The sequence below is a fragment of the Eleutherodactylus coqui genome, chromosome 5, assembly GCF_035609145.1.
Source record: "Eleutherodactylus coqui strain aEleCoq1 chromosome 5, aEleCoq1.hap1, whole genome shotgun sequence".
Classification (NCBI taxonomy): Eukaryota; Metazoa; Chordata; class Amphibia; order Anura; family Eleutherodactylidae; genus Eleutherodactylus; species Eleutherodactylus coqui.
The window spans coordinates 32,009,652-32,033,809 of record NC_089841.1 but is presented as its reverse complement, the minus strand read 5'-3'; the positions used below and the strand labels follow the sequence as shown (position 1 = coordinate 32,033,809).

Below are 24,158 nucleotides of genomic sequence, written 5' to 3'. Positions count from 1 at the left end.
TCGTACAGCCTAGCCAACATGTGGAGCGTAGAATTCCAGCATGTGGGCATGTCGCACAGCAGTCGGTCCTCTGGCAGCTAAAACCGACGTTGCAGGGTCTTCAGGGTGGCAGCGTCCGTGGTTGACTTGCGGAAATGTGCGCAGACGCGGCGCACCTTGCTGAGCAGGTCAGACAAGTGGGGGTAGTTTTTCAGAAACCACTGAACCACCAGATTGAAGACGTGGGCCAGGCATGGCACGTGTGTGAGGCTGCCGAGCCGCCACCAGGTTACGGACGTTGTCACACATGACTATGCATGGTTGGAGGCTCAGCGGCAAAAACCAGAGGTCGGTCTGCTCTGTCAGACCCTGCAGCAGCTCAGGGGCCGTGTGCCTCTTGTCACCTTAGCTGATTAGTTTCAGCATGGCTTGCAGACGCTTGCCCACCGCTGTGCTGCCGCGTACAGGTCAGCCACCATGCCTAAGGTCCATGTAGGCAGAATGTATAGAACAGTGGAGGCCCTTTTGTCATCATAGCATCCAGGGAAGGGAGCAGACGCAGGGAGAATTCCAGAACACAACAAACTTTTTGGGATTTACAGGGGAGGGGGGGTATTACTTGGAGTCAGACTTAGACTCCCTTTTTCAAATTAGTGGATTGGTGTTTCTACCTTATTGGTATTTTTGGATAGACCCTCCAAGTGCAGGAGATTTCTATTCTTTTGTTCAGTTCTAAAACATCATCATTGGCTCATGGAGGGGGATTGTATGGAGGGGAATTGGGAGCTGATCCATACAATTTGGGTGCCGGCTGTTTCCTACCCCTGCATCCGCCTGCAACAGCTGCGCTCGGCACTCCTGCTGATCGTGGCTGTTAACCCTTTAAATTCTGCAGTCAATTCTGACAGCAGCATTTAAATGTCTCAAGCAGCCCCCACAATGAGATTATGGTGTACCGTTCAGTTGCCATGGCAGCCAGGAGCCTTTTAAAAGCCCCCGGGAGTACCATTGCAGATTGCCTGCCATTTTTGTGCTATGGTCGGGATCTACAGAGAGCTTTGGTGACTTTGTGTCCCGGCTGAATATCAGCGCACTTTTCCAGGAAAAATGCCAGTGATGACCTATCCTCAGTATAGGTCTTCAATAGTTGATCGCCTGGGGTCCATTGCTCGGCACCCCGAGCTGTCAGCTGAGTGAGCGCATGCTGTCAGCACCGCATATACACAGAGGTCGGAGCAGAAGCAGAAGAAATATCAGCACTGACCTCTGTATAGTGGCCAGCGCTTGTAACTGCAGGCACAGCTCGCATTTAAATCAAGGCAAGCTATGCCTGCAATTATAAGCACCAGTCCTTACACAGAGATCACATGGAGACCTCCTCTGCTATCACTCTTAACCCCTCTGCATTTTTGGCACTGACAGCATGTTCCCGCTCAGCTGATCACTCGGGGTGTCTGTCCTCCTCCCCCTCTTCTCCCAAAATGAAAATTTTCTCTAGCACATGACACAGCTGTAGCTCTGCCGCTGATCCTTGCAGAAGGTCCGTGCTTGAGTGTTGTGTTCACTTAGTAGAATTTGTCCTTGTAAAATTTATGACATTGCTTTTAATACAAGCAGCACACCTGTTGTCTTGTGCAGAGAAATTGTTGGTATCTCTACAGCTGTTCCTTGGAGCAGGGGTGTGCTTGAGTGTTCTGTTCCCCTGGAAGAATTTGTGCTTTGAAAATTTATGACATTGCTATGTGGGCCTTCTTTTCTTTACAGTGACTTCCGTGTGCTACGATTGACCCCTACACCACTGTACACTTTTTTTTTTTTATTCTTTATTTATTGAAAGAAGCAAAATAATATCAACAATAATGATGTTACATGTGTTGAGGTCTGCATACAGTCTTAGTTGAACAGTTTCGATAAACAGTTTTTATTTTTTATTTTAACAAGAAAAATAAAAAAGAGAGGTCCTGTAGGGTGGGGTGGAGGGGAGAGGTTGGTGAGGTGGTGGGGAGGGGAGGGGAGGGGGGGGGGGAGAGAGCGCGTCTTGCGACTCCGGCTGTGGTAAAATGTTTGTGAGAGACAGGTCAAAATTTGCCTGCAACCCGATCTCTTGGGGATATGCTAATCTTCAGATGAGAATGAGTAAGTTATAGGTGTCAAACGTTGGATTTTGTCCCCATTACGGTCTTTTAGGGGGTAGTGGAGTGAATTCTCGTCCAGGGGGCCCAAGTTTTCCGAAATTGTTTATGTGTTCTACTGGCCCAACTTGACAGCTCCTCAAATCTGCGAATTTCGTTGACCTTTGCCAGCCACTGGGAGAAGGTTGGAGCTTGGGGCTGGAGCCAATGTAAAGGTATAAGAGTTTTTGCTGCTGCCAGCAGGTGTGTGGTCAAGTTAGCTTTTGAGGGTCTGAAGTCTGCCGATGCCTTTGCTAGGAAAATATATTCTGGTAGGAGGCTGAAGTTACTATTTGTTATTTCTCGTATTTTTGTTTCTACCTGATCCCAGAAGGGTCTTATTCGTGAACAGGACCACCAGATGTGCACCAGAGAACCAGTGTGTTCGCTACATCGCCAACATGTATTTGAGTTAGAAAGCTTGTAGGCGAAGAGCCATTCTGGTGATTTATACCAGCGCGTTAGTAGTTTGTAATGATTTTCTTGTAATCTGATGCACCTGGAGTGTCCATGTGCATTCCCTAAGATAGATTTTACGTCCTTATCCGAGAGGTGTATCTTAAGCTCCGTTTCCCAGGATCTAATAAATGTGGGTCTGGTGTTGTCTTGGTGATTAATGAATTTCCTTTTGAGGGTTGAGAGTTTCCTGTTGTGGGTATGTCTGCAGGCTGCGATTCGTTCAAACTCCGTTAATGGGTGCGAGGATGTGAATGTTCTATTGAACTTGTCAAGGGTTTTTGATAAGTGTAGGGTTTGTAAGTGGTTGAGAGGGGTGTGCGGAACCATTGCTAAGAGTTTTTCAGTGAGCTGTGTGTCTTTATTGATACGATGGGACCATAAATCTGTTATGGTAAGTTTATCTAGGATGGACCATAGTTGTTCAGTGTGTTTATCTAGCTTTATCTTTAGGAGCTCCGGAATAAGGGTCAAAGGTATTATAGGAGAAGGGCGAGGAGCCAGTTCTCCTTGTAGGGAGTCCCACGTTTCGCAAGCACCACTTATAAGTGGATCATTTGAAGCTTTTTTGTAGGTTTTACTTGAGGGGCACCATAGATCCTTTAAAAAATTTGATCCGTACGATGCTTGCGCTAATGAGCTTACGACTGAGATTTTTGAGGGGTTGGTTAGTTCAAGCCATCTATTGAGTTGGGTGGCTTTATAGTATTGTTCTATGTCGGGAAGATTTATGCCTCCCCTCTCCCTTCTCTGTGTTAGCAACTTATGTGATAAACGGGGGCGTCTACTGTTCCAGATGAATCTGGAGAAATTTGATTTGATGCTTTTGAAGAATGAGTTTGGAAGGCGGATCGGTATCATTTGTAGTTTATATAGGATTTTTGGTACTATATAAGTTTGGATCAAGTTTTTCCTGCCGAACCAAGTTAGGAATGGCAAATTGTATGTTTTTAAAAGTGATGTTACCTCTTCCAAGAGGGGGGGCAAAATTTTTGTTGTACAAGCTCTCAAGATTTTTTTGTAATTTGTAGATAGTCTATGTGGGTTTTAGCCCAGCTGAAGGGGGAGGCTGCCTGAAGTTTTTTCGCAGTTGACGTGGGGAGTGTAATATTTAATACGGTTGATTTTGAGGTGTTCACTTTAAAATTTGAAACTGAACCATATGCTTGTAATATTTCGTTGATTCTGTTAAGGCTCTTTTCGGGGTTGGTAAGGATGAAAAGTATGTCATCTGCGAAAGCTAAAGTTTTTATTTGACGATGGTTTAGCTTTAGTCCTTGTACGTCCTCGCTTTGTCTCACCATCTGTAATAAGATTTCTATTGAAAGGATGAAAAGGGTAGGGGAGAGGGGACAGCCTTGTCTTGTGCCGTTAGAGATTGAAAAGGGCTGGGAGTATATGTCATTGACTTTTATTTTCGCATGGGGGTTCGAATATAACGAGAAAACATCCTGGGTGAGGGCAGGAGGGAATTTAAATTTATCTAATACGGCTCGCATAAAAAAACAATTTACTCTATCAAAAGCTTTTTCAGCATCAATTCCTAGCAGTGTTAGGGGTATTTTTTTGTTCTGGGCGTATCTTATTATGTGTAAGAGGCGCGCTGAGTTATCCTTACCCTCCCGGCCTGCCACAAACCCAGACTGCTCTTCGCTAATTAGGTTTGGTATTACTTTGTTGATTCTCCTGGAAAGTAATTTGGCCCATATTTTGACGTCCAAGTTTAGGAGCGAAATGGGCCGGTAGCTGCTACATAGAAGGGGATCTTTACCTTCCTTATGGATGAGGGTAACAAAGGCTTCTTGAGCTTGTTTTGGCAATTGAGCTCCCTTTAGCAGGGCGTTAAAAGAGGACATTAGTTGGGGTAGTATAATTTCTTGATATTTTTTATAATAAGCCAGTGGGAGGCCGTCTGGCCCAGGGCTTTTATGTTGTGCAAAACTATTTAGAACAGTTGTAAGTTCTTCTAGGGTTACTGGTTTTATTAAATCAGAAGTCTCTTCTGCTTTCAAGCCCGGGAGAGCTAACGGGAAAAGTAAGTCGTCGATTTTTTTCTTTCTGTCCTCTATCTCCTGGTTGTCTGGTTTGTTTAGGTTATATAGTTCAGTGTAAAACTCCTGGAAAGACTGGGCTATTTTTGTGGAGCTATTGTGCAAATTTCCTGCTCGGTCTACGATGCTGGGGATATATGTTTTACTCCTAGCTTTCTTAATTAAAGAGGTCATGAGTCTACCTTCTTTGTTACCATGCGCGTATAATTGGTGTTTGAAGTAGAGTAGGGATTTTGCGAATTTGTTATTCAAAATGTCTTTTAGTCTTTCTCTGAGCTCGGTTAATTTTAATTGGGCTTCCTGGGCTTTTTTTTGTTTTGCTATCTGTTCTAGGGTAGAAATTTGTAAGAGTATGTCATCTATCTCTTTCTGAATACGTTTTTTCTGGGTTGCTCCTAGGGCTATGAATACGCCTCTGATAACTGCCTTATGTGTCTCCCATACTAACGGCTGTTTATCTGGGGTTTGAATGTTCTCCTTAAAAAAAGAGTTCTAAGTTGTTGGCTATTGTTTTAGCTATTTCTTGGTTTTCTAGTAGAGATTCATTCAATCTCCAGGACCAGTTTTTGCGTATTGAACTCGGTTTGATTAAGGAAACTGTTACAGGGGCATGGTCGGAGATTGTTATGTTTCCTATGTTTGGTTTTTTTATTTGGTGTATTAGGGAGGAAGAGATGAAAATATAATCGATTCTTTGGTGTGATTTATGTACTTGAGAATAAAAGAGTAGTCTTTAGCTGTTGGGTTAAGGGTTCTCCAAACGTCTATGACCTGAAATTCTTGGAGTGTGCTAAGCAGTTTTTTCCTCGCTTTCTGAGGTATCTGGGATTTTCCTGAGGATGAGTCGAGGGTGGGGTTAATAGTTAGGTTGAGATCCGCTCCTATAATTATCTTGCCTTCTGCAAATAATTTAAGTTTATTTAGGGCTTCTAGTAACCATGGAATCTGGTTTTGATTGGGGGCATAGAGATTTGATAGAGTGTATTTTGCCCTTCAGGAAGAGCATTCTTCCTTCTGTGTCCGCCAGTTTTTTCTCAAGAATGAACGGTACTGAAGAGTGGAGCGCTATGGCAACTCCTTTGGACGCACTTGAGGGGTGGTTATTGAAGTGCCATTTATCAAATGGCCTTTTGGGGAATTTGGCAGTGTTTACGCCCTTGATATGGGTCTCCTGTAGGAAGACTATTGATGATTTTAGTTTTTTAAGGAGCCACGCTACTCTGCTTCTCTTTTGTGGTGAGTTCATACCCTTAACATTTAGGGTGGTGATTATAAGTTCTTCCGCCATTAGGGGTTTAGTTATAAGCTTGTGTGCTAGTGTTGTATTCGCCAGAGGTAACCAGACGCACTAATTGGAGGGTTCAGGAAGGTTTCGGGGTTGGTAGAATGGGGGGGGGGGGGGGTAATAACAAGATCTAAGAAAATTACTCCTGAAATCGAGTCCAGGGGTAGGAATTAACTCTTCTCAAACCAACAAAGAGGAAATCGTAGGTTCGAGGATGTGATTTGTTGTGGGCAGAATGTGCCCTACTTAATGCAGTAAGATATTGTTGTCAGCTTATGATTATTCTTAACATATTAATTTCTTGCATAACCATATCTATGTCCAAGATTTCCGTGTCTAGCACGGTTAGCCAATCAACCAACGTTATGAGTATGTGTGCGACAAGCGGCCACCCCCCCGGACACATCAAAGGGGTGGGGGGGGGGGGCAGGTGCGCCTCAAAAACTGGTATGGCCCATCGACCAGCCAACTCACTGTGTAGCCGACGAGGGAACCATTGCCGGGTCAGACCCGCCACGGGAGTCGGAGAGACCCCCGGTGCGGGTCTAAGTCGCCGACCTATACCGGCAGACGGGACATCGAGTAGAACATTATGAGAAGAAGAAAAAAATTGAACTTAAACGGTCATTAACAAACTAGTGCATTGACTTGTGTTGTAAATCTCTGCATGGGTGTCAAGGGAGACAAGTTAACTAAACAGGTGGTGGTGTATAGTAGTACTTATCGGCTGTAGATCAAGTCCGAAATTACAGCTGCGTCTTCACTTCAAGGAGGCGAATTTGGTCTCGCTGTAGGTATGTTTCAAGAAGGTCTTCTGCTGAGGAAAGATGAATTGGGAGTGGAAAGAGAAAAGAAAGTTGGATGGGGGGAAGCGGTTATAGTTGACCTGAGCCATATGTCCGTCTGTAGGCGGCTTTCCGTTGGCCGTCGAGTAGAGTCCAGTTAGATCGTTTTATTTTAAATTACACTCTTGCATCACATGGTCTCTTACCCATCGTGCGGTGTAGGGGTCTCTGTGAGCCGTGACTGCTGAAAAATCAAGTCTAGCCCTGGATCTCCTGTTTTTGGGTGATTTGGAGTGTGAGACTTCCTTCCATGGTGTCTGTTTCTCTGATTTTTTGGTGCCTTCCTTCTCCCCTAGGGGCATCCATGAGGGAATCTGTATTGGCGCGATGTCTAAAGCACTCCAAGCTCTCTCCAGGTCTGCTGGTGTGTGATTAATGATGCCATCTTTTTGGATCGCCAGGCCGAAAGGGAATAGCCACGAGTATTGCAGGTTTTTGGCTCTGAGTGCCTCGAGGAGGGGTTTCATTTGCCTTCTCTTTGCGAGGGTGGAGGGTGCCAGGTCTTGATACAATTGGATGTTAGCGTCTTGGTATTTTATTTGATCTCTGTCTCTAGCGGCTGCTAGTATTGCTTGTGTATCATTAAAGGAGAGTAGTCCGCAGATTATGTCTCTTGGGGGATCACCGGTTCTTGGTTTGGGTCTGAGGGCTCTATGGATTCTTTCGATAGTGACCTGTCTGGCCCGTTCTTCACCTAATAGGTCTGTGAAAAGGGTTGCAGCCATATTTCTCAGAGCTTCAGGTAAGATAGACTCTGGGAGGCCTTTAAATCTGATATTACGTCTGCGGCTTCTATTTTCTTGGTCCTCGATTAGGACTAGAGCTCTGTCGATCTGGTCTCTTTGTGTGTCCACGTGGTCGGTCAGATCGTTTGTTTGTGCAATGAGATCGGTACATGTGTTCTCCAGGTCTTCTACTCTGTTACCGATATGGAGAATTTCTGTTTTTATTTCTGTCAATTCTTTCAGGACTGGGTGTAGCGCTTGTGCTAGTGCTTTTCTAAGGAAGTTCTTGGTTATACTTGATCTGTGTGCACTGTTTAAATCTGTATCATTTTCGCTGTCTATGTCAGACGCGGATATGTTATCGTCCTCTATTGTTGGCGGGGGGGTTTTCTTGGAAGAACCCGCAGGAGAGTGGGCGCTTCTTTTTTTTTAGGTAGCGTTGTAGGTCAGATTGGCTTTTAGATGACATCTGCTGTCCGGTTGCAGAGATTGCTTTTTCTTTTGCTGTCTTTACCATTTTGCAATTTGTTAAGAGCTAAGACTTCTGCGTAGGGCACAAATAGTGGAGTGTATTTTAGAACATAGTTGTTCTGCGTTTCTCCCTTTTTTTTTTTTTTCTTTGTGGATGGGAGAGAGGGGTCTTGTTATACTGTTGTTCTTGAGAAGATGTACAATGGATAATGGGTATAGATGGGGTTTGATAGTAGGGGCCGTGGGTCACCACTGCTGGACTTGGAGGGTTTATGCAGGTCAGAGCAGCATATAGTGAACTCAGTAAAGGCTGTGTATTGTACACTCTGGGTTTATCTGCCGGCTGAGTGTTTGTGCTGTCACTGAGTTGTCTGCCTGCTGTGCTTAAAGGGGTTGTCCCGCGAAAGCAAGTGGGTCTATACACTTCTGTATGGCCATATTAATGCACTTTGTAATGTACATTAATTATGAGCCATACAGAAGTTATCAGAAGTTATTCACTTACCTGTTCCGTTGCTAGCGTCCTCGTCTCCATGGTGCCGTCTAATTTTCAGCGTCTAATCGCCAGATTAGACGCGCTTGCGCAGTCCGGTCTTCTTCTTTTCTGAATGGGGCCGCTCGTGCCGGAGAGCGGCTCCTTGTAGCTCCGCCCCGTCACGTGCCGATTCCAGCCAATCAGGAGGCTGGAATCGGCAATGGATCGCACAGAAGAGCTGCGGTCCACCGATGGAGAAGATCCCGGCGGCCATCTTCACCAGGTAAGTAAGAAGTCACCGGAGCGCGGGGATTCAGGTAAGCACTGTACGGTTTTCTTGTTTAACCCCTGCATCGGGTTTGTCTCGCGCCGAACGGGGGGGGCTATTGGAAAAAAAAAAAAAACGTTTCGGCGCGGGACAACCCCTTTAAGGGTGAGCACTGTCTCCTCTCAGGGAAGGCACTCGCCTCCTTTGCAGGGGTGGAGGAAGGAGCAGGGGACTCCCATCGCTTCAGACACTTATAAACGTCTGCCCGATGTGCCTCTGGGTTGTTTGGTGGAAGTCGGCTTGCCGCTCGGCCCCCGGGCCCGCCGGTGTTTCAGGGGCCTTGCAGTTCTTCTAACTATCTCCTCCGGCTCTGCCGTTACATGTAGCAGAGCGGGGGGGGGGGGGGGGGTTCTTATTTTGCGGCGCGCTCCTGGTGCTTCCGCCTGACTCGCGTTCTCTAGCGGCCGGAAATTTAGTCCCCGGCTCTGGCCAGTCAGCTAGGCCTCACCTGCCGCGGTCCTATAAGGCTTCGGAGTCGACTCCGCTCGGGTCCCGCTGCTCTCTCCGTCCCCAGGAGGTCTTCTTCAAGTCTGAGGAGCTTTAGGTAAGTGGAGAAGTGTTGGAAAACACTGTTATTTGAGAATTCTCCAGCGAGCTCGCTCTCAGTGCGACTTCCCGCTCTGGTAGTTAGGCCACGCCCCCACTGTACACTATTTTGACCAATTTTTCGGAAGAACACAGTGCTCCCCAATTGTGTGGCTGTCTTCTTACGCAATTTGGGGGCCATTGACTGTATTGGGTACCTTCTGGAAGGCAAATCAGTGAACCCAATTTTTACTCCCATTGACTTTAAAGGGAGCTGGAATTGACTTTTCTGATTCACAATGATTTTGTTAAATCAGCCCAATTCTGATATGAGCAAATTATTCCGGTAATCGCTCATCACTAGTAACTATTTGTAACAATTTGAAAGAGTTGTCTGATATGGGTTGCCACTCGATCCGTGGATAGATACCTCTCCACCTGCCGGGGCTAATATTGTTCATGTTAGTATTTCATGTACAATAAATACAGTCATGGCTCATTTAATTGTTGTAATAAAGGTCACGTTTTAATAGTAGGCCTTCTTAAAAATCCTGCTTTTCCAGGGGCAGGCAATCCAATTTGCCTGACAACATATAGGCATAAAATATGACAGGTACTACCCCAACTAATCCCAAGCCTGAATATAAGCATTCTCAGCTGTTGGTGATGGAAATGCTACCCTTCAGCCTAATGATGCCTTCTGCAAAGCGATGTTCTGTGCTAACAGTACCAGATGCCCAGCTGCCATTTCTTTGCCCTGGACCTCTATGTGAATGATAGCATTCTGCAACATCAAGGACATGTTGTCAGTGTTAGGGGGCACCTGGCCATAGATACGTAGTCCAGCAAGTACAGCCAGGGGCAATACATATCCCTAACAACACGCTGGATCAATGTCCTGGAGGAGCCGGAGCATTAAGCCGAATGAGATGGCACTTGTTTCATGGCATCTCAAAGACTTGTAAGACATTCATCTATCTGTCCCCTCTTCACCCTCCTCCTCCTCTTCTTCCTTCCTCTTTTTGGTGTCTAAATCCAGTCTAGACTTGCAGTGACTGTCAGGCTACCACCAAACCACCTCACCTATGATGTGTCTACACGGTGGGATTCCATGTTGTAGAGGCTAAGCCAATAGCAGAGAGCGATCACGGAGTACCGGATGCTGTATGCCGTTAGCAGGCACTGTTTAAGGGTCGGTCACTTGACGCCTGTGGAGTGGCTGCAGATCAAAGACGTCTGCACCATTTAAGCCTGCTTTTGAAGGTTAGTGGTGATGATGCAGTGATGGTAATAACTAGAGATGAGCGAGCATACTCGTCCGAGCTTGATGCTCGTTCGAGTATTAGGGTGCTCAAGATGCTCGTTACTCGAGACGAGCACCACGCGGTACTCGTCTCGATTAAACGAGCACTGACCATTGAATTCAATGGAGCCAGCAGTACAGCCGGCTCCATTGAAAGCAATGGCCTGCCGGCGAGCGCAGGATGAGTTGTCGGGAAGGGCTTAAATATATAAGCCCTTCCCTGCAATTCATCCAGAAATGTGTAAAAAAAAAAAAAAAAAAAATATATATATATATATATATATATATATATATATATATATATATATATATATACTCACCTTGTCCCGGCAGAACGATGTTAGCCCATTGAATTCAATGGAGTCGGCAATACAGCCGGCTCCATTAAAAGAAATGGGCTGCCGGCGATCGTGGGATGAATTGTTGGGAAGGGGTTAAATATATAAGCCCTTCCCTGCAATTCATCCAGAAATGTGTAAAAAAAAAAATATATATATATATATATATATATATATATATATATATATATATATATATATATATGTATATACTCACCTGGTCCCGGCAGACGGAGTTCAGCGCGGCCAGCGGCAGTTCTCCTGAACTGCTCTGAACAGCTGTGAGTAGTATTCAGCAGCCGGGGATTTAAAATCCCCGCCTGCTGAATGAGCTGCCTCTAATTGGTCACAGCCTGACCAATCAGAGGCAGATTCCACTCACACACCCATTCATGAATTTATGAATGGGTGAGTGACTGCTGCCTCTCATCTGATTGGTCCCGCTGAGCCAATCAGAAGTCACACACCCATTCATAAATTCATGAATGGGTGTGTGAGTGGAATCTGCCTCTGATTGGTCAGGCTGTGACCAATTAGAGGCAGCTCATTCAGCAGGCGGGGATTTTAAATCCCCGGCTGCTGAATACTACTCACAGCTGTTCAGAGCAGTTCAGGAGGACTGCCGCTGGCTGCGCTAAACTCCGTCTGCCGGGACCAGGTGAGTATATATATATTTTTTATTTTTACACATTTCTGGATGAATTGCAGGGAAGGGCTTATATATTTAACCCCTTCCCGACAATTCATCCCGCGATCGCCGGCAGCCCATTGCTTTCCATGGAGCCAGCTGTATTGCCGGCTCCATTGAATTCAATGGGCTAACATCGTTCTTCTCTGCCACAGCTGTTACAGCTGTGGCAGAGGAGAACGATCTTTAAGCTGACAGTACGGGGGGGGGGGGGGGGGCTCTCAATCTTGCCACTGTTGTGGCTTAATAGTGGGACCTGGGAACTTGAGATGCAGCCCAACATGTAGCCCCTCGCCTGCCCTATCAGTTTCTGTGTCTTTCCCATCACTTTCTTGAATTTCCCAGGTTTTCACAAGTGAAAACCTTAGCGAGCATCGGCGATATACAAAAATGCTCGAGTCGCCCATTGACTTCAATGGGGTTCGTTACTCGAAACGAACTCTCGAGCATCACTGAAAGTTCGACTCGAGTAACGAGCACCCGAGAATTTTGGTGCTCGCTCATCTCTAGTAATAACCATCCCTGTGGTCTACCTGCCGGAACAGATGCTACACGGTCTTGGGGACAATGACAATTTGTCACAGGAGGAAGAGGAAGAAGGGATATCAAACTCAAAATGTTCATGCCAGTACTCTGAGGCCAGGGATTGGTCAGCCCCGGTCATGTGTATCAGCACGTACGATAATCCGGCCTTGTTACAAGAGTGAGATAAAGAGGTTGCCATGTGGCTGATTTGCTGTCTCTGTGTTACTAGCTCCACTAATGTTTCCATCCAGTAAATGTATATTTTTTACTCTGGATTTCTGTGTTTTTTATATTTGATCCTCTTTCTGTCTACTCAGGTCCCCGCAGCATAGGATCCTCTGTTGTCCTTCACTGCATAAGAGAATTTACCTCATCAATCTGTCAAGGATGGAGAAAGACCGGAACAAGATGGTGGAGAGTGTATTAAATCTCTCCCTAGAGATACTCTTCCAGCTTACTGGGGAGGTGAGAAATGATGTCATATTACATCATTCTTATCTATGGTAATAACAGATGATGTCACTGGGGTGGGGAGAGATTCTGGTGATGTCACTTTGCATCATTGTTGTCTATGGTAATAAATAAAAATAAATAAATCTTGGTATTTGTATAGCGCCAACTTATTACGCAGCGCTTTCAGGTAATTATTACTTAATTACCCCCCACCAAGCTGGGTTCTCATTTTACCGACCTCAGAAGGATGGAAGGCTGAGTCAACCTTGAGCCGGCTACCTGACGCATGTGGGGATCGAACTTGCAACCTTCAGGTCGTAGGCGAGAGCTTACACTCTGTGCCACACGAGGCTCTATGATGTCACTGGAGAGGGGAGAAATTCTGATGGTGTCACATTACATCATTCTTCTCTATGGAATAACATATGATGTCACTGGAGAGGTGATGAACTCTGGAAATGTCTGTAGTGATATTTATTAATGTCTCCCCATATACAGGATTATATATTAGTGAAGACATCTAGTGATGAAATGGGAAATCACCTGAGCTCAATCACGGGGCCCCCACCTCACCCCCTGATACATGAGGACATCAACGTACAGAAGATTCTAGAACTCGCCAACAGAATGATTGAGCTGCTGACTGGAGAGGTGACACTGCGGGGAATACTGGGACATTATACAGTAACAGCACTGGAGGCTTCTGGGTGATGACTGTATATTGTGTTGTCAGGTTCCTGTAAGGTGTCAGGATGTTGCTGTCTATTTCTCCATGGAGGAGTGGGAATATTTAGAAGGACACAAGGATCTGTACAAGGACGCCATGATGGAGACCCGCCAGCCGCTCCCATCACCAGGTAATAGGCAGGACTAAATACACGGGGACTTTATTATCTGTATGCAAAGAATGACTTCAGTGTCTGTCTGTGTTTCCTGCAGTTCCATCCAGTAAGAGAAGCCCACCAGAGAGATGTCCCCGTCCTCTTCTTCCACAGGACCATCAGGTAGATGGAGATGTCCCTCTGATCTGTAGAAGGCTGTGAAGCTCTTGTCTTCAGTCTTATTAGATGTCTTCTTCTTGTGTGATGAGGCCTGTGGAGATGGCAGGATTACTGCTGACCAGAGACATTACATGTTGTTGGGATCCTCTCCCAGTTTTCTGGTGGTGGAGACTGCTGGTGGGAATAAGGAGCTAACAGGTTGGATTTATATCTATCTGCTCCATTATTTCCCCCGATTCAAGCAGCAGATGTGTCTGGTAGACACTGATCTCCTCCACTGAGGCAATGTGCAGCATGTCTAGCCATGTATCAGGTTCCTGAGGGGTCATTGAGCCGTCATCTAATATCTATGTCTAGCTTCTAGACCATCAGCTATGTGCCTAAGATAACTACTCCTGTCAGCTCATCTTGGGTTGCAATGATAAATAATGATCTTTTCTGGTCATGTAAAACCTTCCACACAACTTCTCCAAACATCCTCTGACCTTTACAATATTTGTCTCACAGCTTTTGTATCCGAATGAAGATCTGACCGATATTAATACTACAGAGACAGATGTGAGGGGCGATCAGCGGTGTAAAGAGGAGATTCCCACAGGTAACCGCCCAGGTGAGTAGTAACCACTAAATACAGCAGAGAAGAGTCACAGGTTCTCCTCGGTCAGCGGATGCAGATAGTTATGTAGATTTATAAGCTCTGGGATCTGTCAGCTTCTGCTGGTGTTCCCTCATTCAGCCGGAGTACAAACTAAATATGGATGACATGTGATACCGTTATAGGCGATAACACACGATGAACATCTATAATCTGAGTGTAAAATCCATCTGCAGTCTGTATATATAATATATCTAGGTGAACGAGGCTGATTCCTTCACTGTTTGCTGTCAGTACTATTGAGAGAAGAGTATTTCCCCAATTTTAGAACGAAGGAATAGAGATGAGCGAGCACCAAAATGCTCGGGTGCTCGTTACTCGGAACGAACTTTTCGCGATGCTCGAGGGTTCATTTCGAATAACGAACCCCATTGAAGTCAATGGGCGACCCGAGCATTTTTCTATTTCGCCGATGCTCGCTAAGGTTTTCATGTGTGAAAATCTGGGCAATTCAAGAAAGTGATGGGAATGACACAGCAACGGATAGGGCAGGCGAGGGGCTACGTGTTGGGCTGCATCTCAAGTTCACAGGTCCCACTATTAAGCCACAATAGCGGCAAGAGTGGGCCCCCCCCCTCCCAAAAACTTTTACTTCTGAAAAGCCCTCATTAGCATGGCATACCTTTGCTAAGCACCACACTACCTCCAACAAAGCACAATCACTGCCTGCATGACACTCCACTGCCACTTCTCCTGGGTTACATGCTGCCCAACCGCCCCCCCCCTCCCCCCCACAGCGCACACCAAAGTGTCCCTGTGCAGCCTTCAGCTGCCCTCATGCCACACCACCCTCATGTCTATTTAGAAGTGTGTCTGCCATGACGAGGAACCGCAGGCACACACTGCAGAGGGTTGGCACGGCTAGGCAGCGACCCTCTTTAAAAGGGGCGGGGCGATAGCCCACAATGCTGTACAGAAGCAATGAGAAATAGAATCCTGTGCCACCGCCATCAGGAGCTGCACACGTGGGCATAGCAATGGGGAACCTATGTGCCACACACTATTCATTCTGTCAAGGTGTCTCTGCATGCCCCAGTCAGACAGGGCTTTTTAATTCATAGACACAGGCAGGTACAACTCCCTATTGTGAAGTCCCTGTCGACCGACAGCATGGGTGGCTCCCTGGAACCCACCGGCGATACACAAAAATATCCCATTGCATTGCCCAACACAGCTGAGGTAGTAATGTCGTGCTTAATGCAGGTGGGCTTCGGCCCACACTGCATGCCCCAGTCAGACTGGGGTTCTTTACAAGTGGAAACAGATGCATTTATAATTCCCTGTGGACCCACAGCATGGGTGGGTGCCAGGAAGCCACCGGCGGTACATAGAAATATCCCATTGCATTGCCCAACACAGCTGAGGTAGTAATGTTGTGCTTAATGCAGGTGGGCTTCGGCCCACACTGCATGCCCCAGTCTGACTGGGGTTCTTTACAAGTGGACACATGTACGTTAAACTCCGTGTGCAACTACAGCATGGGTGGCTCCCTGGAACCCACCGGCGGTACACAAAAATATCCCATTGCATTGCCCAACACAGCTGAGGTAGTAATGTCGTGCTTAATGCAGGTGGGCTTCGGCCCACACTGCATGCCCCAGTCTGACTGGGGTTCTTTACAAGTGGAAACAGATGCATTTATAATTCCCTGTGGACCCACAGCATGGGTGGGTGCCAGGAAGCCACCGGTGGTACATAGAAATATCCCATTGCATTGCCCAAGACAGCTGAGGTAGTAATGTCGTGCTTAATGCAGGTGGGCTTCGGCCCACACTGCATGCCCCAGTCTGACTGGGGTTCTTTACAAGTGGACAGATGTAGGTTAAACTCCGTGTGCACCTACAGCATGGGTGGCTCCCTGGAACCCACCGGCGGTACACAAAAATATCCCATTGCATTGCCCAACACAGCAGATGTAACGTCAGCTGTAATGCAGGTGGGCTAAAAATTAATTGGATTACACTGTAGGCGAGGGCCCACAAAAATTGCTGAATCAACAGTACTAATGTACATCAAAAAAATTGGCCATGGCCAACCAAGAGGGCAGGTGAAACCCATTAATCGCTTTGGTTAATGTGGCTTAAGTGGTAACTAGGCCTGGAGGCAGCCCAGTTTAACTAAAAATTGGTTCAAGTTAAAGTTTCAACGCTTTTAAGAGCATTGAAACATATAAAAATTGTTTAGAAAAATTATGAGTGAGCCTTGTGGCCCTAAGAAAAATTGCCCGTTCAGCGTGATTACGTGAGGTTTCAGGAGGAGGAGCAGGAGGAGGAGGAGGAATATTAGACACAGATTGATGAAGCAGAAATGTCCCCGTTTTGGATGGTGAGAGAGAACGTAGCTTCCATCCGCGGGTGCAGCCTACGTATTGCTTACGTATCGCTGCTGTCCGCTGGTGGAGAAGAGAAGTCTGGGGAAATCCAGGCTTTGTTCATCTTGATGAGTGTTAGCCTGTCGGCATTGTCGGTTGACAGGCGGGTACGCTTATCTGTGATGATTCCCCCAGCCGCACTAAACACCCTCTCCGACAAGACGCTAGCCGCAGGACAAGCAAGCACCTCCAGGGCATACAGCGCTAGTTCAGGCCACGTGTCCAGCTTCGACACCCAGTAGTTGTAGGTGGCAGAGGCGTCACGGAGGATGGTCGTGCGATCGGCTACGTACTCCCTCACCATCCTTTTACAGTGCTCCCGCCGACTCAGCCTTGACTGGGGAGCGGTGACACAGTCTTGCTGGGGAGCCATAAAGCTGGCCAGGCCCTTAAAGACTGTTGCACTGCCTGGGCTGTACATGCTGCTCGATCTACGCACCTCCCCTGCTACCTGGCCCTCGGAACTGCGCCTTCTGCCACTACCGCTGTCGGATGGGAATTTTACCATCAGCTTGTCCGCCAGGGTCCTGTGGTATAGCAACACTCTCGAACCCCTTTCCTCTTCGGGAATGAGAGTGGGAAGGTTCTCCTTATAGCGTGGGTCGAGCAGTGTGTACACCCAGTAATCCGTAGTGGCCAGAATGCGTGTAACGCGAGGGTCACGAGAAAGGCATCCTAACATGAAGTCAGCCATGTGTGCCAGGGTACCTGTACGCAACACATGGCTGTCCGCACTAGGAAGATCACTTTCAGGATCCTCCTCCTCCTCCTCCTCAGGCCATACACGCTGAAATGATGACAGGCAAGCAGCATGGGTACCGTCAGCAGTGGGCCAAGCTGTCTCTTCCCCCTCCTCCTCATCCTCCTCATGCACCTCCTCCTCCTCCTGAACGCGCTGAGATATAGACAGGAGGGTGCTCTGACTATCCAGCGACATACTGTCTTCCCCCGGCTCTCTTTCCGAGCGCAAAGCGGCTGCCTTTATGGTTTGCAGGGAATTTCTCAAGATGCATAGCAGAGGAATGGTGACGCTAATGATTGCAGCATCGCCGCTCACCACCTGGGTAGACTGCTCAAAGTTTTGAAGGACCTGGCAGATGTCTGCCAACCAGGCCCACTCTTCTGAAAAGAATTGAGGAGGCTGACTCCCACTGCGCCGCCCATGTTGGAGTTGGTATTCCACTATAGCTCTACGCTGCTCATAGAGCCTAGCCAACATGTGGAGCGTAGAGTTCCACCGTGTGGGCACGTCGCACAGCAGTCGGTGCACTGGCAGATTAAAGCGATGTTGCAGGGTGCGCAGGGTGGCAGCGTCCGTGTGCGACTTGCGGAAATGTGCGCAGAGCCGGCGCACCTTTACGAGCAGGTCTGACAAGCGTGGGTAGCTTTTCAGAAAGCGCTGAACCACCAAATTAAAGACGTGGGCCAGGCATGGCACGTGCGTGAGGCTGCCGAGCTGCAGAGCCGCCACCAGGTTACGGCCGTTGTCACACACGACCATGCCCGGTTGGAGGCTCAGCGGCACAAGCCAACGGTCGGTCTGCTCTGTCAGACCCTGCAGCAGTTCGTGGGGCGTGTGCCTCCTATCTCCTAAGCTGAGTAGTTTCAGCACGGCCTGCTGACGCTTGCCCACCGCTGTGCTGCCATGCCGCTCGACACCGACTGCTGGCGACGTCCTGCTGCTGCTGACACATCTAGATTGCGAGACAGAGGTTGAGGAGGAGGAGGAGGAGGAGGGTGCTTTAGTGGAGGAAGCATACACCGCCGAACATACCACCACCGAGCTGGGGCCCGCAATTCTGGGGGTGGGTAGGACGTGAGCGGTCCCAGGCTCTGACTCTGTCCCAGCCTCCACTAAATTCACCCAATATGCCGTCAGGGAGATGTAGTGGCCCTGCCCGCCTGTGCTTGTCCACGTGTCCGTAGTTAAGTGGACCTTGCCACTAACCGCATTGGTGAGGGCGCGTACAATGTTGCGGGAGACGTGGTCGTGCAGGGCTGGGACGGCACATCGGGAAAAGTAGTGGCGACTGGGAACTGAGTAGCGCGGGGCCGCCGCCGCCATCATAGCTTTGAAGGACTCCGTTTCCACAACCCTATACGGCAGCATCTCAAGGCTGATAAATTTGGCTATGTGGACGGTTAACGATTGAGCGTGCGGGTGCGTGGCGGCGTACTTGCGCTTCCGCTCAAAGACTTGCGCTAGCGACGGCTGGACCGTGCGGTGCGAGACATTGCTGGATTGGGCCGAGGACAGCGGAGGTGAGGGTGTGGGTGCAGGCCATGAGACGGTCGTGCCTGTGTCCTGAGAGGGGGGTTGTATCTCAGTGGCAGGTTGGGGCACAGGGGGAGAGGCAGCGGTGCAAACCGGAGGCGGTGAACGGCCTTCGTCCCACCTTGTGGGGTGCTTGGCCATCATATGTCTGCGCATGCTGGTGGTGGTCAGGCTGTTGGTGGTGGCTCCCCGGCTGATCTTGGCGCGACAAAGGTTGCACACCACTGTTCGTCGGTCGTCAGGCGTCTCTGTGAAAAACTGCCAGACCTTAGAGCACCTCGGCCTCTGCAGGGTGGCATGGCGCGAGGGGGCGCTTTGGGAAACACTTGGTGGATTATTCGGTCTGGCCCTGCCTCTATCCCTGGCCACCGCACTGCCTCTTGCAACCTGCCCTGCTGCTGCCCGTGCCTCCCCCTCTGAAGACCTGTCCTGTGTAGGCGTTGCACACCAGGTGGGGTCAGTCACCTCATCGTCCTGCTGCTCTTCCTCCGAATCCTCTGTGCGCTGCTCCCTCGGACTTACTGCCCTTACTACTACCTCACTGCAAGTCAACTGTGTCTCATCGTCATCGTCCTCCTCACCCACTGAAAGGTCTTGAGACAATTGCCGGAAGTCCCCAGCCTCATCCCCCGGACCCCGGGAACTTTCCAATGGTTGGGCATCAGTGACGATAAACTCCTCTGGTGGTAGAGGAACCACTGCTGCCCAATCTGAGCAGGGGCCCGAGAAAAGTTCCTGGGAGTGTTCCCGCTCCTGAGCATGTGTCATTGTAGTGGAGTGAGGAGGCTGGGAGGAAGGAGGAGCAGCAGACAGAGGATTCGGATTTGCAGCACTGGACGGCGCAGAACTCTGGGTGGATGATAGCTTGCTCGAAGCACTTTCTGCCATCCAGGACAGGACCTGCTCACACTGCTCATTTTCTAATAAAGGTCTCCCGCGTGGACCCATTAATTGGGCGATGAATGTGGGGACGCCAGAAACGTGCCTCTCTCCTAATCGCGCAGCAGTCGGCTGCGACACACCTGGATCAGGAGCTCGGCCTGTGCCCACACCCTCACTTGGCCCTCCGCGTCCTCGGCCGCGTCCACGTCCTCTAGGCCTACCCCTACCCCTCAGCATGCTGTATTACCAGTGATTTGATTTCCCAGGCAGGAAATAAATTGGCGCAAGCCTGCAGGCCAAATATAATTTTTTCGCTTTTTTGCAAAGGGAAGGCCCCACTGCGGATATTCAATGAACAATACGTTTAATAACTGTGGTGTGGCCCTGAAAAAGTGTCACACAACTTTAGTGTAGCAGAGTTATTAACTCTGGCAGAGCAGGTATTTGCCAGTCAGGAAAGACAATGGCGCAAGCCTGCAGAAAACCGTAGCTGGTTGTTTTTGATTTTTGTACGTTCTCCACGCAGCACACACGTACACGGAGACCTTAGGACTGACACAGGCAGGCCAAATATAATTTTTTCGCTTTTTTGCAAAGGGAAGGCCCCACTGCGGATATTCAATGAACAATAACTGTGTTGTGGCCCTGCCTACACAATTCTGTCCCTGTAGTATCAATGGAGGATGCAATGCTCTGCACAGACGATTTTTAGAAGAAAAAAAAAATGCAACACTGCTAACAGCAGCCAGCACAGTACTGCACACGGTTAAATTTGGCCCTAGAAAGGACCGTTGAGGTTCTTGAAGGCTACACTCGCTCCTAACACTCTCCCTGCCTAAGCACCACTTCTGTCCCTAATACCGGGTGCAATGCTCTGCACTGCCGATTTTGAGAAAAAAAAATAAAAAATTTCCACTGCTAACAGCAGCCTGCACACACGTAGATGTGGCCCTAAGAAGGACCGTTGGGGTTCTTGAAGCCTACACTCACTACAAACACTCTCCCTACAGCAACTCCAATAGAACAGCACTTTCCCTCACTAACTCACACGGCATCTGAGCCGAGCCGCGGGAGGGGCCGACTTTTATACTCGGGTGACATCTGATCGCCCCAGCCACTCACAGCAGGGGGGTGGTATAGGGCTTGAACGTCACAGGGGGAAGTTGTAATGCCTTCCCTGTCTTTCAATTGGCCAGAAAAGCGCGCTAACGTCTCAGAGAGGAAACTGAAAGTAACCAGAACACCGCGTGGTACTCGTTACGAGTAACGAGCATCCCGAACACCCTAATATTCGCACAAATATCAAGCTCGGACGAGTACGTTCGCTCATCTCTACTAAGGAACCATTAGCTCCTATTAGACTCCTAGACTCCAGATTGTGGAGACATAGATAACAGAAGATTCCTTGGAGGATGGGAGGTTGGTGCTATGAGTGTCAGGAATGCTTCTCTTCAGGGACTGGAAGGAAGAAACCTGGATGCTGGATCATCATTATCGTATAACAAATCTCACTGCAAGCAGGAAAGATTAATATCCTCTTCTACTCCTTGAGTACAGTAGGGGATACAGTTGCAGATGCAATGGTTGCATTTGACATCAACCAGGCTAAACAGAAATATGTCTCAGCACTAGAGATGAGCGAGCACCAAAATGCTCGGGTGCTCGTTACTCGAGTCGAACTTCCCGCGATGCTCGAGGGTTCGTTTCGAGTAACGAACCCCATTGAAGTCAATCGGCGACCCGAGCATTTTTGTATGGGACCTATGCTCCGCTAAGGTTTTCATTTGTGAAAATCTGGGAAATTCAAGAAAGTGATGGGAACGACACAGAAACGGATAGGGCAGGCAACGGGCTACATGTTGGGCTGCATCTCAAGTTCCCAGGTCCCACTATTAAGCCACAATAGCGGCAAGAGAGGACCCCCCCAACAATTTTTACTTCTGAAAAGCCCTCATTAGCAAGGCATACCTTAGCTAAGCACCACACTACCTCCAACAAAGCACAGTCACTGCCTGCATGACACTCCGCTGCCACTTCTCCTGGGTAAGATGCTGCCCAACCGCCCATTTCAGTAATAGTAGCAGTCAAGACAGGCCCCAGTAACAATTTCAAAGCAGCAGTATAGGGGGAGGAGCACAGTCTTAGTTCCATTTCAGTAGTAGTAGCAGTCTAGACAGGCCCCAGTAACATATCACTAGCAGCAGTATAGGGGGAGCACAGTATTAGTTCCATTTGAGTAGTAGTAGCAGTCAAGACAGGCCACAGTAACATATCACTAGCAGCAGTATAGGGGGAGGAGCACAGTCTTAGTTCCATTTCAGTAGTAGTAGCAGTCTGGACAGGCCCCAGTAACATACCACTAGCAGCAGTATAAGGGGAGCACAGTATTAGTTCCATTTCAGTAGTAGTAGCAGTCTAGACAGGCTCCAGTAACATATCACTAGCAGCAGTATAGGGGGAGCACAGTATTAGTTCCATTTCAGTAGTAGTAGCAGTCTTTACAGGCCCCAGTAACATATCACTAGCAGCAGTATAGGGGGAGCACAGTCTTAGTTCCATTTCAGTAGTAGTAGCAGTCAAGACAGGCCCCAGTAACAATTCCGAAGCAGCAGTATAGGGGGAGCACAGTATTAGTTCCATTTCAGTAGTAGTAGCAGTCAAGACAGGCCACAGTAACATTCCCGTTGCAGCAGTTTAGGGAGATAACAGTCTCTTTCACATTTCTGTAGTTGCAGAATAGACAAGGCCCCAGTTACATTTATGTTTAATATGTTTTTAAGACTTTTGTAGAAATTCTTTACATAAAAATAACAGTACAGACATAACAAGTAGCTAGTCTCGCATGACTGCTTCGTTAAACTAAGAGCTATAAAGATGTTCGATCATACCAAAATCTATTGAAACTCACAAAGGGGGGTGGCCCTTTCGTGGCACGCAGAATAAATGTATGGTCGCTCTATTCCAATCAGCTGTCAACCCAGGAACCGTGTTTGCGGCCTGACTTCATGGGAGCCCTGGGGAGGCTTGTCTCCTCACCACCCTGTGATATTCTGAAACTCCGCTGAGTCGCAAAATTCGTTCCATATTGACCAGGCCCGCCTGCCTAGGCTCTCGACACCAGAGCCCTCATCCCCCAATTCCTCCATGTACATCAGCTGATTCAGCTCTTGCATAAATTCCAGAGTCGAGGGGGTGACGCCGCTTCGCCAGTGGCGTGGAATAACAGCCCTGGCTGCAGTGAGGAAATGACGCAGGAGACCCTTCTTGATCGTGGCAAAGGGACCAGGAATGACAGAGAGCAGCGCCAGTTGTTGGGTGACCTCCACCGTACTGTGGGACACCCCCTCCAACAGTTCAAAAACGGTCCTCCTGAAGGACTGAATGGGCGCTCACTCCCACCAGATGTGCAGCATGGTTCCACGCGCGAACCCGCATCTCCAGCAAGTGTCTGGCACTGATGGGAATATGCAGTGGAGCAGATCTGGGCATCTATACCACCTGGAGAGGAGCTTGAAGTTTTTCTCTTGCGCCACACAGGCCAGGGGTAGTTTGTGAGCGAACGTGAATGCTCTCTCCCAATCAGAGTTCTGCAGCTCCAGTGACAGGTCCCTCTCCCACCCCTTGGTGTATTGGGGAAGACACTGGGTGAGCTTCCCTAGTATAATGCCATGGATCCTTGAGAGAGCACGGGTGGGGGGGTAGTTTGTAGAAACAGTTTTTCAATGGGTTCCATGGGATCCCGGAGGCGACACGACCCCATCCGAGTCCTCCAGAAGGAGGACAACTGGAGGTATTCCAACCATTGTAGTTTCCTGTCAGGTCGGGACGCCTGTAGATCATTAAATGATGGGAGGCCCACTGGTCCCATTATCTGACAACACCGTGTATCCTCTTCCTCTCTCCAGCAAAGGAAGCTCTGTTTGTCCTGCCCTGGGGGGAATGCGGGATTGTGGAACAGGGGGGTCATCGCTCCTCTACGGATCACAACATCTCCTCTTGCCGTCAGTCTATCCCATACGTCAAGGCAGTTCATGGTCAGGGGTGTATGAGGAAGAGCCATGGGTCTATCCTCTGAGGAGATCCATGGCAGCAGGTGTATATGTGGCCATACCAGCGCTTTTTCTAGGTCCACCCATTGTTTCGCACCGGCGTGATAATGCCAGTCCAGTAGTCTAGTAAGGACCGCGGCTGAGTAATACATTTTAAGGTCGGGTAGGCCCACTCCCCCCCTCGCCTTTGGGCGGGACATGGTCCGATTGCTGATACGACTATTCCGGCCCCCCTACACAAATCTGCGAAACACCCGTTGAACCATTTTGAAGAACTGTGCCGAGAGTTTAATTGGCAGAGCCTGGA

General features: G+C 48.5%; 2 protein-coding genes across 2 annotated transcripts in view; one reads left to right on the top strand and one right to left on the bottom strand.

Annotated features, from left to right (window-relative positions):
• Nucleotides 1-24,158, bottom strand: part of LOC136629148 (oocyte zinc finger protein XlCOF6-like) — a 331,535-nt gene that overhangs the window by 35,466 nt on the left and 271,911 nt on the right. The window lies entirely within an intron of this gene.
• LOC136629109 (zinc finger protein 585A-like) overlaps nt 1-24,158 on the top strand; it is a 188,943-nt gene that overhangs the window by 7,539 nt on the left and 157,246 nt on the right. Inside the window, exons 2-4 of the mRNA XM_066605243.1 lie at nt 12,483-12,630; nt 13,117-13,269; nt 13,352-13,475. Of these exons, the coding sequence (XP_066461340.1) occupies nt 12,483-12,630; nt 13,117-13,269; nt 13,352-13,475 (425 nt within the window). The remainder of the gene's footprint in view (nt 1-12,482; nt 12,631-13,116; nt 13,270-13,351; nt 13,476-24,158) is intronic.